This window comes from Spermophilus citellus, assembly GCF_964194105.1.
Source record: "Spermophilus citellus genome assembly, chromosome: X".
Classification (NCBI taxonomy): Eukaryota; Metazoa; Chordata; class Mammalia; order Rodentia; family Sciuridae; genus Spermophilus; species Spermophilus citellus.
In genome coordinates, this window is record NC_138190.1 from 87,255,019 (window position 1) to 87,272,645 (window position 17,627).

At 39.6% G+C, this 17,627-nt stretch overlaps 1 protein-coding gene and 1 long non-coding RNA gene across 3 annotated transcripts; both read right to left on the reverse strand.

Moving 5' to 3' along the window:
• Positions 1 to 2,849: 2,849 nt before the first annotated feature.
• LOC308639647 lies at positions 2,850 to 7,861 on the reverse strand. The gene is made up of 3 exons (XR_014020095.1): positions 7,586 to 7,861; positions 7,261 to 7,510; positions 2,850 to 7,154 (listed from the first exon to the last, which is right to left on the reverse strand). It is a non-coding gene; the product is annotated as an uncharacterized lncRNA (long non-coding RNA).
• A 3,992-nt stretch (positions 7,862 to 11,853) lies between these two features.
• On the reverse strand, positions 11,854 to 17,562 carry HNRNPH2 (heterogeneous nuclear ribonucleoprotein H2). 2 transcript variants are annotated; one of them, XM_081276782.1, is made up of 2 exons: positions 17,439 to 17,562; positions 11,854 to 14,046 (listed from the first exon to the last, which is right to left on the reverse strand). In XM_081276782.1, the coding sequence occupies exon 2, from the start codon at positions 13,991 to 13,993 to the stop codon at positions 12,644 to 12,646; it is 1,350 nt and encodes a 449-aa protein (XP_081132908.1). In that variant the 5' UTR covers positions 13,994 to 14,046; positions 17,439 to 17,562; the 3' UTR covers positions 11,854 to 12,643. The 2 variants fall into 2 exon arrangements, with proteins under 2 accessions (XP_081132908.1, XP_081132907.1); XM_081276781.1 differs by having other exon boundaries at positions 17,427 to 17,560.
• Between the last annotated feature and the right edge of the window lie 65 nt (positions 17,563 to 17,627).

Here is a 17,627-nt window from a genome sequence, read left to right on the forward strand (position 1 = left end):
AGGACCAGTGAAACTCCACATCATGTACAACCACAGGAATGGGATCCTAATTAAGATAAGTTATACTCCACATATGTATAATATATCAAAATACATTCTACTGTTACGTATATCTAAAAAGAACAATTTTTTAAAATTATACCAAAAAAACCATTAGCCCTGTGCTTGAAAAAGAGCAATCATTCATCAAACATCAGTTCTCTTTCCACTGAACTTTTCCTAGAAGGAACAACTTTAGATCAACTAAATCACATAGCTAGCATAAATAACTCTAAAAAGGGACATTAAGAAAGGAAATAGTTGGGCACGGTGGCATATGCCTATAATCTCAGCAGCTCAGGAGGCTGAGACAGGAGGATCACGAGTTCAAAGCCAGCCTCAGCAAAAAGCAAGGCACTAAACAACTCAGTGAGACCCTGTCTCAAAAATAAAATAAAAATAGGGCTGGGCATGTTGCTCAGTGGTACTGGAGTTCAATCCCCAGTACCAAAAAAAAAAAAAGGGGGAGGGAAATAAACAGGCATTTGTACTTTGTACTATGAAAGAAAAATCATAAGCCTGATTTTATTTACTTGGGTGTCTTCCTGTTTTATTATGCCTCACAAGACAACATACAGAGCATTGTCAGTGCCAGGCCTATCATTAACTCTAAGATCTTGATGGAGTCAAGATTCCTGTCCTCTTCTCCAGCAAGATAACAACAACTAATTATCTCAAACAGATCACCCAAGAATGTTGTGGAAGCAAAACATCTAGTAAGTAGTACAAAAGGGACTCAAAGGCAAATCTGCTTTTAGAGAAATACTACAAGAGAAGTGAGGACCCCCAAATAGCTATCTAATCCAAGTGCATGGGACAAGAAGGAATAAATAAACATTCCCAGGAGCTATCATTTAACCACAGACTTCTTTTATCCTACTTTCTTGAATAAATTGTCCTCTGCATTTTTTTTAATTTCAGGACCATGTGAATATCTGATTGGCAGGACTGAAGACAGAATATGCATCAGTTCCTGACACATCATCAACTCTCTCCCAAAAGGATATAAGAAATAACAAAACAAGAGAGATGTAGAAAAGGAGAAAGAAGAGGGTCAAAGGAAAGAGGAAAGAGACTGACAAAATCAGCTGGGCTTCTAAAAAAACTTGTTGAGAGACAGCATTCATATAGAAATGTGCACAAATCTTCATTGTACATCTTGATGTATTTGATATACATGTATACACTAGTATAACCAGATCAAAATGTAGAACATTTCCATCAATTTATAAGGTTCCCACATGCCCCTTCCCAGTTAATCCTTAGCTCTAGAAGTAACTATGGATCTAAATATTACAAATATATATTGATTTGCATTTCCTATAATGTTCTATAAGTGGAATAATAAAGTATGTCATCTTTTCTTAATTTGGGACTGGGAATTGAACCCAGGGGCGCTTTATTATTGAGCTACATCCCCAGTCTTTTTCATTCTTTGAGACAGCATCTTGCTAAGTCATTGAGGCTGACTTCAAGTTTGTAATCCTCCTGCCTCCACCTTCTGATTAGCTGGGATTACAGGCATGTACCACTGTGTGTAATCTTTTTCTTAATCTGACTTCTTTCACTCAGTACAGTTATTTTGCATGTGTTGAGAATATATTCATTTTCACTGTTAAGTAGTATTCTATTGTATGAGTGTGTCACCATTTTGTTTATACACTCACTTGTTTATGCACATTTGGGTTGTTTCCAGTTTGGGACAATTATGAATGAAGCTGCTAAGACCATCCGTGTATGAATCTGAATCGTAAGCTTTCATTTCTCTTAGAGAAATTGATAAATTCTCTTAGAATTGTTGGGTTCTAGAGTAAACCTATGTTTGGCTATAGTAGATTTGTTAGGCCTCAGTCCCCAACCTAGCCTGGCTTTTAGACAAGTTAACTTAATTTTCCCCTCAAAAATGGAAGTTGCATATTTCTTTACAGGAAATTGGAAAATACACCAAAGTAGAAAGGAGTGAAATTAAAATTAAAGCAAACTAGGTTTCAAATAAGCTCTCTCCTTTCTGGGATTTGGTGTTGACTATTGGCTGACTTGAGAATGTATAATAGCTAGAGATTTTCTGAAAAATGAACTGAGCAGACTATCAAGCATAAAATCGATTTACAAATCCATGGAGACACTGTCTATGAAAGAGTCAGAGACCAATATTCCATAAGGCCCAGTTTAGAAAAACTAACTTGTTTTGCCCACAAAGGCAAACAAGTGCCAGCATTCCTGAGCTTTCCCAATACAGAACACAAGGGGCAAAGGAACATACAACAGAATTTATTTCTGCTCTGGGAACTTAGCTTTTGACTATTAGGAGAAAAATGCTAAGATCACATATAACATGTGCTACATTCACACAATGTAATACAGTATAGTCATTACATGTGATTATGTAGATCTATGTTTAACAAAGGTAAAGCATGATCAGGACCTATTTTTAGGACATAATTTAGTGTAATGGTTAGGATCATGGCTTTGCAACCAGATAATCTGGATTCAATACTTGCCTGCAAATTTAGCTTTTAACATGAAATAAATGTCATAGCATCAGGTGTGGTGGCACACACCTGTAATCCCAGCAACTCAAGAGGCTGAGGAAGAAGAATCCCAAGTTCCAGGCCATCCTCAGCAAATTAGCAATACTATATATAAAAATAAAAATATAAAAAGGTCTGGGGATCTTGTTCAGAAGTAAAGTACCCCTGGGTTCAATCCCTAGTACCAAAAAAATTTTAAAAAGACAGCTTTGTTATACCTCCATTTCATCTTCTGTGAAAAGTGGGTAATAATAATAATAATAATAATAATAATAATAATAATAATAATATACCCACTTCATGGAGCTATTTTGAGGATTAAATAAAACACTAGAACATTTAGAAAAGCAATTCGAAAAATTAAATCTTGGTTCATAGTAAATTTATCATCAACAACCTGAAATGAATCATCAGTATTACTCAGCAGTCCTATATTTCTCTGGTCAACCAACAACCTGCCCTCATTCTTAGAACTCATTGAATCTTCTCCATTTTCTTCAAACTTCCAAACCCTCCTCCTTTTTATTCTCTCTACATGTGTATGACCACACTCCCATTTACAGAGAAAAAAATGAAGGGGGGCTTCAGAAGGTAGTTTCTTCTCATCTTCCCAACATCAAGCATAGACATTCCACAGATATACACATCCTTATCAGTGGTCCCTTAAGTACAACAGAGATGCTCTTGCTTCCTACTGAACACTAATTCCTCCACTTGCTTTGGGCTACAGATCCTTCTCTTTGTCAGCAAATGTGCACTACAGTATAATCCCTTCTCTCTGCTATATTTTCAACCATTCACTCCCAAAAGACACTTAACTATAAATTTTACACATCCACAAAATTAATCCCTATTTAAAGGCCTCTTAGCCAGGTGTGGTGGTGCATGTGTACAATACCAGCTACTTAGGAGGCTGAGGCAGGTTTGAGGCTAGCCTGGGCAATTTAGTGAGACCTGTCTCAAAATACTTCCAAAAAGGGAGAACTAGGGATGTACCTAAGTGGTAGAGTGCTGCTGGGTTCAATCCCCAGTATTGCAAAATAAATAAGTAGGCCTCCTTTGACCGCTAATCTCATTCCTGCTACTATCGACTTTTCCACACACTCCACAGCCAAACTACTTCAAATAGTTGCCTATACTCTTTTGTTTCTGTTTCCTTATCAGTCCTTGTCTGCTACCCACACTCCAACCATTCCAATCCAGATTTCTGCCCCATTACTCCATAAAAATAAATCCGGCTAAGGTCACTAATGGCCTCCACATTTCCAAAAACAACACACACTCACCAGTGCACATCTTATTTGAGTTCTCAGCACATGCACACTTGATAGTTCACTCCCTATTTCTTTTTTTAAAATAATTTCACTACCATATATTTATACATTTATTTATTTTTTAAGAGAGAGCGAGAGAGAGAGATAGAGAGAATTTTAATATTTTATTTTTTAGTTATCGGCAGACACAACATCTTTGTTTGTATGTGGTGCTGAGGATCGAACCCGGGCCGCATGCATGCCAGGCGAGCGCGCTACCGCTTGAGCCACATCCCCAGCCCACATTTATTTTATTTATTCATTTTCATGTGGTGCTGAAAATCGAACCCAGTATCTCACATATGCTAGGCAAGTGCTCTATCACTGAGCCACAACCCCAGCCCCCCCCACCTAGTTCTTGAAAGAATCTCTTTGTTTTGTTTCAATGACTAAAGTCACTCCTACCATTCTTTTAAACCTCCATGGCTGCTCTTTCTCTCTCCTTTACAAGTTGATCCTCCTCTACTCACACGAAATACTGGATTTTCTCAAGGCTCTTTCCTATCCTCTCTACATTCTCACTCTGATACTCTGACCAACACCCCACACACCACTTCAACTACCACCTGAATACATATAGCTCACAATTTACATCTTCAGTCTAGAGTTCCCTTCTGAGCTCTAGATCTGTCCATCCAACTATCTATATGGCTTCTTTTGGGTGTTCTCAAGGGCACTTCCAATATAACACGTCTAAGACCAAACTCAGTGCTCTTCACCAAAATTGGTATTCAGTATCTCTGATCAGAAGCCCAAATATCCAGTTGTATAAGCCAAAAACTGAGAAGTCATCCTTGACCCTTCACTCTCCCTGTAAGTTATAGAGGGAAAGTCAAAGTGCTGTTTTTCCTATTTTCTACTTTACTCAGTACAAATTGCTTCTGTGACCCCACTAAATTATGTCCTAAAAATAGGTCCTGATCATACTTTACCTTTGTTAAACATAGATCTACATAATCACATTTAATGACTACACTGTATTACATTGTGTGAATGTAGCACATGTTATATGTGATCTTAGCATTTTTCTCCTAATAGGCAAAAGCTCACTTCCCAGAGCAGTTTTAGATATTTAACAAACTAAGAGAAAGACAAATTATATATTTATAATATCACACTTCCTTACCCCCAATTCCATTCCATTGCCAAGTCCTATGGACTCTACCTCCTACATAACCCTAAAATATATATATATATATTAGATATGGAAAATGACAAACCCCCAAATAATATAGCCTGGGAAGCGGGAATGAGGAGAAAAGCAGCACATTGATGGCATTGATTCTTTCCCAGTACATTCTTTCACAGTGACAGAATAATCCCTAGAAAGGAAGCCAAAGTATTGATCCTTCTCCAAATAAATCTGTTCCCAGTGGCAGTACAATGGGACCCTGAAAGGAAAGAGATAAGCTCTGAACACTGACCCCAGATCCTCCATTCTTCTCCAAGTAAAAATATTGCCCAGCAAAAACAAATTTTGAAATTCTCACAAACCTGTTTCCTGGGTGCCCAAAACTGACCACTGACCCTAGGCACCCCCATCTTGACCAGTAAAACAGACTCCAAATTCCTAAGTGCCCCAAACTAACAAGCTCATTAATTAAGTCACCTCTCAGTATAACCTATATAAGCCCAGTCCCCTCCTTTTTCCAGTGGCTCACTTTCCACTAGGAGAGTGAGTCCATCAGAACTATGACTCCATTCCTGAATAAAGGCTTTTGTCTGATCTGTGAAGTCTGTGTCCAGCCTCATCTTCTTGTGCTTACAACATCAATTACCTCCATCTAAACCACGGCTACCCTAATCCAAGCTACTACCAGCATTACTCTAGATTGTTGCAATAGTTCCTACTGAGACTCCCCAATACATTGACTCCTTCCCAATACTTTGCCCATTCTGTAGCAAATATTTCTGTAGGGCAATATTTTCCACAGACAAATCTGATTTTTTTTTGTTCATACCCCATAGAGTTTCCAATGGCTCTTAGGATATAGACAACACAGCTTAAGCTGGCTTCAAAGTCCCTGCCTAACCCTCACTTTCCATACTGGCACGGCCCATGAGTTCAATCCCTGGTTACCTCCCCCCCAATAAAAGAGCAATAAAAACAGATTTTACTGAGTATACACTATTATAATAGAGGAAAAGATACTTCAGTATACAACTGAACTCAATTCCAAATGCAATAACGATAAACTTTGATTTATAGACAAGAAGTTGAGTAAGTGGGTCAGTAGATGGAAGACTACTATGAGGAGCTATCAACAAAAGGGGGATTGTTACTAGAGTCAGGTCAAGGTGATCAGCTATAAAGAATTGGAAGATGAATTAGCCACCCCATATAGGTTTTGTTTTTTCATTTGTTTTTGCAGTGCTTGGGATTGAAGTCAGGGCCACACATACAAGGCAAGGCCATCACTTTCACCTAAGCACAAAATGAGTGGGGGTGTAGCTTAGTCATAAACACATGGGTAGATTGCCAGAAGCCTTGGGTTCTAGTCCCAGAACCACCACCACCACCACACACACACACACACACACACACACACACACACGACTAAACTAACTGGACAAGCAAAAATCAAAACCACTACATGTTAAATAATGCAGCTTGGGAGGCTGAAGCAGAAGGATCCCAAGATCAAAACCTGCCTCAGCAATTTAGTGAGGCCCTAAGTGATTTAGTGAGATCCTGTCTCCAAATAAAAAATAAAAAAGGTTGGGGATGTGGTTCAGTGGTTAAGCACTCTGGGGTTCAAACCATGGTACCAAAAAAAAAAAAAAAAGATATAGAGAAGACAAATCAGCGTGGACTAAAGAGGGAATGAGGGTCAACAAAGAGAGGATATGAGAGGACATTTTAAGAATTTGCTGCAAAAAATATTTAAATAGAAATGAAAAGGAAAGTAATATGAGAGAGAAGTAAACAAAATAACTAATATGTTTCCAGAACTTTTTGAAGTTCCAATATGGCCAGGCATGGTGCATGCCTGGAATCACAATGACTTGGGAAATTGGGGTAGGAGGATCACATATTCGAGGCAAGCCTCAGCAATTTAGCAAGGCTCTATCTCAAAATAAAAAAATAAAAAAAGGTTGGGGATGTCACTCAGTTGTAAAGTACCCCTAGGTTCAATCCCCAGTACCAAAAACAAACAAAAGAAAACAAACAAACAAACAAACAAAAAAAAAACCCACAAATAAAGTTCCAATATAGTGTTGTGACAGTTGGTGAGCTGTTAGTCCTTGATCCAGTCAGCATTGAGGGTTTCTGGAACAGAAGGTAAAGATTAATCTCAAGGCACAAAAAATGTAACAACATTCCAATGAAAGTAAACATGGATTCAGCACCTATTGTGTACCAGACAAGTAAGTACCTCTGCGTAGGTCAAAGTAGCACCCTCTGCTGGAGTGAGGTAGCTGCGTTGCCCCCTAGCATAAGCTCCCAGGGCTGCTCTTGCCCTTCCCGCGAGGGGATCAGTCGGAGAAAACCATCAGAGTAGGCACAAAGAGGACGCGAGGAGAGCCCAGGGTCCTCCCTTCCCTTTTCCTGTCGCAAGGTTCCGCCGGTTCTTACCGTCTCCCCACTCCGTGGCGCCCAGTGGGACTAAAAGGAGCAAGAATGGCCTGGGAAGAAGTGCGAGGTAATTATCCAGGCCTTTTTTTTTTTTTTTTTTTTTTTTGGTTGACAAAAGTGGTTACCTTCCCTCTCCAAGCTGTGCTAACACCAGAGTCCTCTTCCTCTCCCCCACCGACGCCGCCATTCATTCACCACGCTGACCACTCCCCATTTGCCGTTGCCGCCAGCGCGAGCCCCCGCCTAGTCGTAGCCGCCATTTCCCGGCAGCCTCTTCTCGGTCCCTTTGCCTGAAACAAAATGTCCTGGGGGTTGGAGAGAGAGCTGTTCGAGGGCCTCTAGAAATCCTGAAGGGAGAGGAGAGAGGATTTCTTACCAAACTCTCTCGGCCCTCCCCCTTTCTCGTCCTCTTTTGTGGGATAGCGGTAGAGAAAGGGGACTGCTGGCTAGGGAGTGAGAGAGGAGGTGCAGGTTCCAGTGTTGTCACCGCCACCCACACCCCACAGGTCACAGGGCGCCTCTACCTTTACACCATCCCTTGTGGATCCGAAAGATGTCCTTCTCTTCCTTGCTCCATAAATGATTTCTACCTCCCCTCCAGCATCCTGCTTCTTTCCCCCAAGTTAGTTGATTCCCACCTTCCCCAAAACCGAGTTTCATTATCTCTAAAGTGGATTTAACAATGAAACATAACAACTTATGTAGGATAAACAGACCTTGTTCAAAGGAAGGGGAACAGGAAGAAGGAGGGAGAAAAACAACTCTATTAACAGGCCCTATTGGTGTCCAAGTAGATATCCTAACTGTAAGTAAAGAAGGAAATGGGAGAGGTGGCTCAACAGTAACACACGTTTATTCCGGACAAACCCACAGAGGGGGGCCCTGTGGAGGCCAGGCCCAGTAGAGACTGAAACCTGTCCTCTGCTTACAGCCTGGGGTAGATATTGATGAGTGGGGCATGAGGTTAGACCATTGCTAGGGAGTTGTTAGGAAAGGGTCCATATGTTTTCATAAGAAACCAGAAGTTTTCAGAATTTCAGTCCCAGATAACAATTTCCTTTCTTATAATGATGGAGTGTTTGGGTTTTCTTTGCATGACAAGGGAGTATTGTCTGGGGTTTAGGTCAGGCTGACTCAGAGTGAGGTGATTCTTGTTCTAAGATGGGATATTTTTCAAAATGGTGTCGCCTCTGTCAAGTTCTTCGTAACATTAAGAAATTGGTCAGATAGAGTATTAGAATAGATAAATGGTTCATAAAATAATTACTGAATGTCATGATGATTCTCAGATGTTGTCTCTCAGTACCCATCTCTTCTTTCAGAAGCCTAACCTCTGTCAGAAGGCTGAAGCCAAGTATGTTCTCTGCATAGGTCTGTACTGACCATACACAGGCTCCAAGGACAGGCATAACCTAACTCCTCACCTCCTCAGTGAGGCCCTGCACCCTGATAATATGGTGACCCTATGGATGTGCCTGCTTTGCATTCACAAGACTGAATTACAATCAATGTGGGAGCAGGTTATGAAAGGGCTCTTGTGACACTCCCAGCCTGATATCAGGCTCAGCAACTTAAGTTTTATTCCATCAGCAGCTGTTTTGCAATTGGCCTTCAGGCCTATCCTGAAGAAATGTTCATTTTTACTGATAGGGCTGAGAATTCTCCCTGAAGGAAAAAGAATTTGATTTATAAGTTTTTTGCAGTGCATTTTCTTACCAATTTGCTGAGATGAGGCACATATGTGCCATGCTTGCTGGGCTCCACCCCCAGAAATTGATTCAGTTCATCTGGGCTGCATCTTCAGAATTTGCATTACTAATGAGGCCCCAGATTGTGCTGCTGCTGTTGACCCACAAACCACACTGTGAGAACAATTAGCAGGAGCTATCCACCAGTGGAGACTCCCCTAGGCCACAATTACTGTGGCTGCCTACTTTTTGCTTGATCCTGCCCTGTAGTTCATGCAGTCTAAAATGAATCTCTTGACTCAGTGGTTCCCAGCGTGGGTGGGCTGCCCACTTTACCTCCTAGAATATTCCCCTGGGTAGTGCTAGCTTTGTCAGATTACCAGTGGTGACAGGATGTGCCTGTGTGTGTGCATGCACCTGTGCACAGGGATCCCTACTGCCATCCACCCAGTACTGTTCCTGTGTAGAGCTCTAGTACTGACCAGTGACCTCCAGGTTCTCTTTGCTTCCTAGAGCCATTGAGTTTTTCTTAACCAGCAAAGAAACAAACACCTATGATTTTAGGATTAAGCCTATCTTTTCCTGGGGTAGAGTGACATCTAGTGGTTAACTTGAGAATCCTTGCTCATACTTAAAAGAAACTTCTGGAAAATTAATTCAACAACGCGGAAAGCAAAAACACCTACTAGTTTACCCTCAGAGAAAAGCACTTAGAAGAGCAAGATAACTGGCTCAATAAGAGCCAAAACAGATTTTTTTCATCCCTGCCAACTGTTGTCTATATTGTGTTGTTTTGTGGTACTGGGGATTGAACCCAGGGTTGCTTTAACACTGAGCTACATTCCTAGCCTTTTGTCTTTTGAGACAAGGTCTCCCTTAATTGCCCAGGCTGACCTCAAACTTACAATCCTCCTGCCTCAACCTCCCAAGTTGCTGGGATTACAGGTGTGTGCCACTATGCCTGGCTTCTGGCAACTAACTACTACAGAAATTATATATAAATCATCAGAGAATCTCAAATCTCCCACTGCATCTTCAGTTTGAAGGCTTTTCTAGAAATAGTACTCAATGAAGTTTCCCTGAATAAAATGGGGTTAGGTGGTATCTGCTATTTCATATCTCAGGGTATTTCTCTGGTTCCAGGCTTAAACAGCCCGAGGATAACAGTCTAATTCCAAGATAGTCAGAAGATCTACAGATAATTGTAGTAGTTCCATGCATCTGGTTAGAAATCACTGTGATCTGAACAGAAATTTAAGATACCCCCAAAGGGGCCAAAATGACAACTTGAAATCCTCGTGTGAGGTCCAAGATATCATAAATAATATATGGCTTATAATTTAAAAGAAATTTATAAACTACTTGCTACAGGAAAAAAAAGGAAGGCATAAAGGGATCATGCTCTTTTAGTGTTGGACCTTTAGCAGCTGGAGAACTGTGACATGTCTCAAAACATGGTCTTGAGACTGGCAGTATCAGCATATTTTTGGGTGCCACTACTTAGAAACTTCCAAGGACGGAACCCAGCAATGCTTTAATAGGTCCTATTAAATTTGCTGATGCGGGCTGGGGTTATGGCTCAGAGTGCTTGCCTAGCACGTGCAGGGCGCTGGGTTCGATCCTCAGCACCACATAAGAATAAAATAAAGGTATTGTGTCCAACTACAACTAAAACAAAAATATTTTTTAAAAAATGATGCTGAGGGGCTGGGGGTGTGGCTCAGTGGTAGAGCACTCGCCTAACATGCGTGAGGCACTGAGTTCGATGCTCATCACCGCATTAAGTATAAAGGTATTGTGTATGCCTATAAGTAAAAAATAAATATTAAAAAAAAATGATGCCGATGCATAATGAAGTTGGAGAATCACTGGTTTAAAACAAGCTTACATGCCCTTGAAAAACCTGAAAGTAAGGGGTGGTTTAATGGTACAGTCTCTACGAGTCCTATGGAAATGGTAATGTTTAGAAACAGGAAAATGTTTGACCTTAATCAATCAAAAAATACAAATTAAAATAGCAATAGGATATCACTTTCAACTAACAAACTGGCACAAATCAAAATGAATAATGTACATTGTTATAGAGGGTATAAAGCCAGGCATGGTAGCAAATGCCTGTAATCCTGGCAGCTTGGGAGGCTGAGGTAGGATAAAAAGTTAAAAGCCAACTTCAAGGGCTGGGGATGTGGCTCAGTGGTTGAGTGCCCCTGATTTCAATCCCCAGTACCTGCCCCGCAAAAAAAAAAAAAAAAAAAAAAAAAAAATACCATCAAAGCTAGCCTCAGCAACTTAGGCCCTAAATAACTTAGTGGGACCCTGTCTCAAAATAAAACGTAAAAAGGGCTGATGATGTGGCTCAGTGGTTAAGCACCCCTGGGATACATCCCTGGTACCAAAAAAAAAAAAAAAAAAAATCCAGGGTATTGGGGGGAATAATAAAGCATGCACTGCCAGTGGAGTTTTAACCTTTCTGGTAAGACAAATCAAAAGTTTTAAAAATGTGTTTATCTTTGACTAATCAAGTCTACTTCTAGGAATCTATCTTAGTAATAATATATATAATGATGTATACATTTAAAAGCTTATGTATTATCTGTAGTTTAAAATTAAAAACTTAAATTTCAATGGCAGAGGATTTTAAGTCAATTAATGTGCCCATATAATAGAACAATGTAAAAAGAAATCAAGCTATACAAGATTATTTTTCCAGTTTTTAAAAGGAAGATTTATTTAACAAGTTTCACTTAGTACAATACATCTAAATGGAAATCACAATACAAGGAAATATTTAAATCAAAGCCTCAGAATTTCATACAAATAACATGACCAAACTCCTAAAGTATTGGTATTACAGCTCAAAATTGTCCCAGATCTTAAAAAAAAAAAAAAGTGTACACTCACGTGCCTTACAGATTAAATCAAAAGCTAGAATTAACAAACATGCCAAATGTTTTCACTTTGAATCGTAGACACAGCTCCTATATTTGAGTTTTACAGAAAAGCATGTTTCTCAACATGCATCTGAAATTTTCAATGTATTGTGGTATAAGAGCAACATTTAACATAAGTGAAACTGCTTTAACCTAAATATGCTTACTGCTTAGGTACACTCCTACAACATAACTAACTTGAGGAAAGCTGAAAGTTGTTTTAACAGTTATGGTCAATACTGAACTTTGTTATTACTTCCTAGATGAATGTTTCAGTGTTCAAATTTACTGAGCTTAAAGTTTGAAAACAATCTTGACTTCCACTTTACAGTAAGCATGAATCACAAGCCTGTAATGCAAAACTGTTAAACTTAACTTTTGTTGGTTTTCTTAAAAAAGAGAAAGAAAGGAAGAAAGGAAAGAAAGCTGACCAAGAGTGATCAGAATCATTTTTATTTCCCATTTACCAATCATACTGGATATACTAGACATCCCTCCCATTCTATTCAGCTCCCATAAATGCACAGCTTTTATTTCTGTAGTAGCTGTTTAGTGCTTTCTCTACCTAAGCAAGGTTTGACTGATAGTCACTGGAGTTTTCCTGCAGAACTTGGTCATAACCACTCATACTGCTCTGACCACCATAACCACCTCCATAACCACCACTCAGCTGCTGGCTAGCAGGACCCCCATAACTAGACTGGTTGGATAAGCCCATCCCTCCCATCATTTGGCTACCATAAGCACCACCACTTGCCCCTGCTGTAGAATTCAAAAAGAGTTCTACATAGCTGTGATCATAAGCCCCTCCACTTGTTCCTGCAGTAGAGTTCAAAAAGAGCTCCACATATCTGTGTTGCATATTAGCTTTATCTTTTGCCATAGCTGCCACGGCATCTTCATGAGTAGCAAATTCAACATCTGCCTCACCAGTAACTCTGCCATCTGGTCCAATTTCAATGTGTACTCTCATGGGATTAAGAGGAGAGAAAAAATTGTAAATATCATTCTCGGTGGCTCTGTAAGGTAACCCCCTCATGTGTACACAATGCCCTGTGGTGCTCTGGAAACTGGACCCACCATCTCCATATCTGTGATCTGACATTCCTGAGAAACAATAATTGAGGTCTCTTCCAAATCTATCAGACCCAAAGCCATACCCGTCATTATAGCCACCATAGTCATCATAGCCTCCATACCCTCCACCATATGCCCCCCGCCTCATCCTCTCAAAACCAGCTCCTCTGCCAATGCTATTATACCCTCTGCCAGCTCCTGGCCTATCATAAGGACCTGGTCGCTGCATAGCCATGAGCTTTCGAGGGGGGTCATAATGGGTTCGGACTTCAGCTCTGCTACTCTTGAAGATTTCAATGTACCTGTGCCCTATCCTTTCCTTGTGTTTCTTTAAGGCCTTTTCAGCTATCTCCTGTGAAGCAAACTGCACAAAAGCCTCCCCTGTGCTCCGCCCCTGAAAGTCCACCGGCAGTGTCATCCCATTTGGCACAATTTCCAACCCTGAAAAGAACTGAACAATCTCTTCCTTGCTACAGCCAAATGGGAGTCCTCTAAGCCGGACGAAGCCATCGTTGGCAGTATCAGGACTATTCGGACCTGTATGCTTCAACACCCAATCCATTTCAACACTGTTGGACTTGAATACTTCAACATATCTATGTCCCATGGTTTCTCTGTCCTTCTTCAAAGCCAATTTCACTTCATCTTCAGATTCAAGTTCAACAAATGCTTCACCACTTGGTCTGCCTTCTCTGGTGTAGATGAAACGAATACCTGATGTGCCATTTTGGATTTTACAATCAGAGAAGAAGCGCATCACTTCATCAGCTGAGCAGGACCAGGGTAGGCCCCTGACCTTCACCACGAACCCCTCCCTGCCTTCAGTGCTCAGCATCATGGTGACTCTTGGGCTCTTGGTGGCAAGCTTGGCTCAATGCAATTTCAATGTGGCTGAAAAGAAAATTAGAAGAGTACTGTCATGGAAAAACATTCACAACCTAGTAAAAGGAAAAAAGCAAACAATTAAATTACACTAGTAGCATTTAAAAAAATCCATATAAACAAAAAAGACTGCACCACATTTTTAACTCATTCATTCAGCAATTATTTATTCAATGCCTAGTGTCAGATACCTTTAATGGTGATAATTTCTGAGTGTTAGGATTATAGAACTTTTTGTTTCAGGGGATTTTTTTTTTCCCTTTGGATACCTCTGTATGTTCTTTCTGTGTATAAACATCATAGGAAATAAAAAGGCTTCAAAAATTAACAGAAAAAAATTAGTGAAAGTGGACGACAAAAAATATGGCCATATCTGATTACATAAAAATGAAAAACTTATTAAACGAAAAGATTAAAAAAGAAAACATGAGAAGATTCCTGGAAGAAATAAATTAATATCCTTATTATATAGAGAATGTATGCCAATCAATAAAATCAGGGAAATATTAAGGCCTAAGAGATAAACAGTAAAAAGACATTACTAGGAATTTATGCATCCAAACATATTTTTAGGTGCCAGGTCCAGTACTTATCTCTGGCTTACAAGAATCAATAGCCCCAGAAAGAGTTTATGGTCCTACAGGGACAGTCTTCATTAAATATACAAGTGCAAATATACATTATACCTGCTATGACAGAACTCTGCAAATGTAAAGATAGTAGTATAAAGGAGGGACTAGTTGGTCAACTCTATCAGTTGGAGGCAGAATCGTTAAATGAAACAGATACCTAACCCGTTCAGAGATTCATAAATAATTTTTTAAAAATCTGACAGAGCATAAAATAGGAGGAGTCAAAATAAGAAAAGATGGCAAAGTGGAGATCAGATCCCAAAGGCCTGATTTGATATACAAATGCTAAGGGCCTCCTATGGGGTTTTAAACAGAGGAGTGATGTCATAAACCCTTTCAGACAGATCACCCAGGCAACAGTGTGGCACTCACACAGGAGGGGGTCTAGGTGAAACGCAGGAGATTAGTCAGAATGGTTGCTTGGATATGTTAAGAGATTCAGTAAAGGAACAGCAGTGAGAAGGCAAAAGATAATATATTTAAAAGATGAATCTGTAGGACTTGATAACAGATTAACTATAAGAGGAATACAATTATAAGAAGATACAGGAGAGGAGTCTGGAAAATGTTCAAATTCCATCAATTGTCAGAAATCAAACTAAAACCAGAATTAATCACCATTTTTCACCCACCAAGATAATGGAAATTAAATAGTGACAGTTAATACTATTCAGGGGTTCACAAACCAATACACTGCTAGAGGAGTGAAAAGTAGTAACAGTATTCTGGAAAGCTATTTCGTAATATTTATCACACCTTCTGATAGTCCACTTCAGGTGACGTACCTTACAGAAATGAAATGAAATTTAGACCAATATTTGTGAAACTATATATTCTTTGAAAGGTATTAAGAAAAATAGAGGGGCTGGGGTTGTGGCTCAGTGGTAGAACACTTGCCTAGCATGTGTGAGGCAATGGGTTCCATCCCCAGCACCACATAAAAATAAAAATAAATAAAGGTATTGTGTGCATCCACAACTAAAAAACATCTTTAAAAAAAGAAAAATAGAGTACTACACATTTAAGTAAAAGTTATAAAAAGTTATATTTAACATGAGAATAACTTATGTTATAATCTTAAATCATCCAAGATCACAGCTATTTTATAATCTCAACTATGTATAAAAAAATACTCACATACCCTTTGACTCTGCTAGGATTCCTTCCAGGAATCTGGTCAACAAAACTACTTACAAAAATGTCTGCTATAGCACTGTAAGGGTAGAAAGTAACCATCAATAAAATGGCAGAATGAATTATATTGTATCCTCAAAATGGAATGCTCTGCAGCCATTTAAATAAAAAATCTATTTTCCCTGACCTAGAAAGAAATCCAAAATGCATTAAAGAATATGCATAGTATGATGCTACTTATATTAAAATATAAGCATGTATGTAAATGTGTAAAACGACCTATGAGTATGTAATATAAACTTTTTTTGGAGGGAAATAACTGAAAAGTAGGAGGAATGAAATGGGACTTTCACTTTTTATACTATATAGTTCAATACAGTTTTAATTATTTAAACTCAGTGTACTGGAATTAAAAATAACAAAGTTAAAAATATGTATGAGGAATATGTCAAATGTTTATAGTGACTACTCTGAGGGGTAGGTTTATGTTTTTTTTTTTCATTTTTTAAATTTTTTGTGTGCAATTTGCCACAGGGAGATTACTTTTACTTCAGAAAAAAAAGTAACAAAACAAATCAAAATATTTGATTTTCTGGGATTTGGGATGGCAAATTTTATAAAATTTTCTTAACTTTGGATGTGGATAGCTTATTTGATGTGGTCTGGGAACATTCGGCCTCTTGGAAAGAAAGTTCAAAGTGTAATAACTGCCATAAAACCACACTGAGGATTCAATTAAAACATTTACTAATTGCCCATTATGTTCCTGCAACTCTAGTAAAAACAATCTTCCTACAAACCATCCTTAGGTCTCAGTGACAGATCATCTGTGGGATAACGAATCCTCCTAAAGCACTCTGCAGCTTAACAGCCCCTCTGTAGTGGCTGGAGGTCCCGCTTGCTCACAACTCCTGGGAAGGCCACCGGAACACTTGCCTGAAGTGGAACTAGGACTCCATTTGCGAGTTAATATTTTTGTGTATTTATGTGTGTTATATACATACTTAAAAAAAAACTTTATGACATAAGGTTGAGTAGTCACGAATTACGTTTATGTTTAAAATTTATGAAGTATACTGTTATTTTTCAAATGATAAAAATTCAACATGTAATTACTGTTATAAGCAGAAAGATTAACGTTATTCAAATACTCAAGTAAATTTATTGGGCGTCTCAGGCACGCAGCATTTGCCTAGATATGACTCTACTGACTTAATTCACTTGAGGCCTCTACCGACACACAATTAAACAGTAGACTGAGTGCCTAAATGGATGGACCAGCACTCAGACCACTGGTCTCAATATCTGTTTGTCCTAATTCAGGACCATAGTTTTCAAACCTTTTTCGCCTTACGGTTCCTCTCGGGGGTTCCCTGAGACTGGCCCAGACAAACAGATGTACAAAAACATACACACAGTCACAAACGTCCACCATTTCCCCACCAGGCGCAGAGAAGGCGGCTTCCCGGCACTGAGATGAGGGGGTGGGGGAAGGGGGGGTGGGGGAAGGGGGAGCGGGGGGAGGGGAAAACAGAGATCGAAAAGGCGGAGGCGGCTCCCGGACCTCGCTTTGGTCTTCAACATCACGATCCCCGAATCCCCAGTTCCCACCCACACACCAACCTCTAACGATACCGGGTAATTTTCCTTCCTTCTTCCCTCAAACGGCTATAGCGAGACGGTAGACGACGACCAGAACTACTTCTGCTCACGTAAGCGTTTGGTCACGTGAGCGCCTACGTCATGTGAGATCTCGGTCACGTGAGCAACTCTCGGGCTAAACTCGGGATCACTAAGGTGCCGCACTTCCTTCTGGTATAGAAA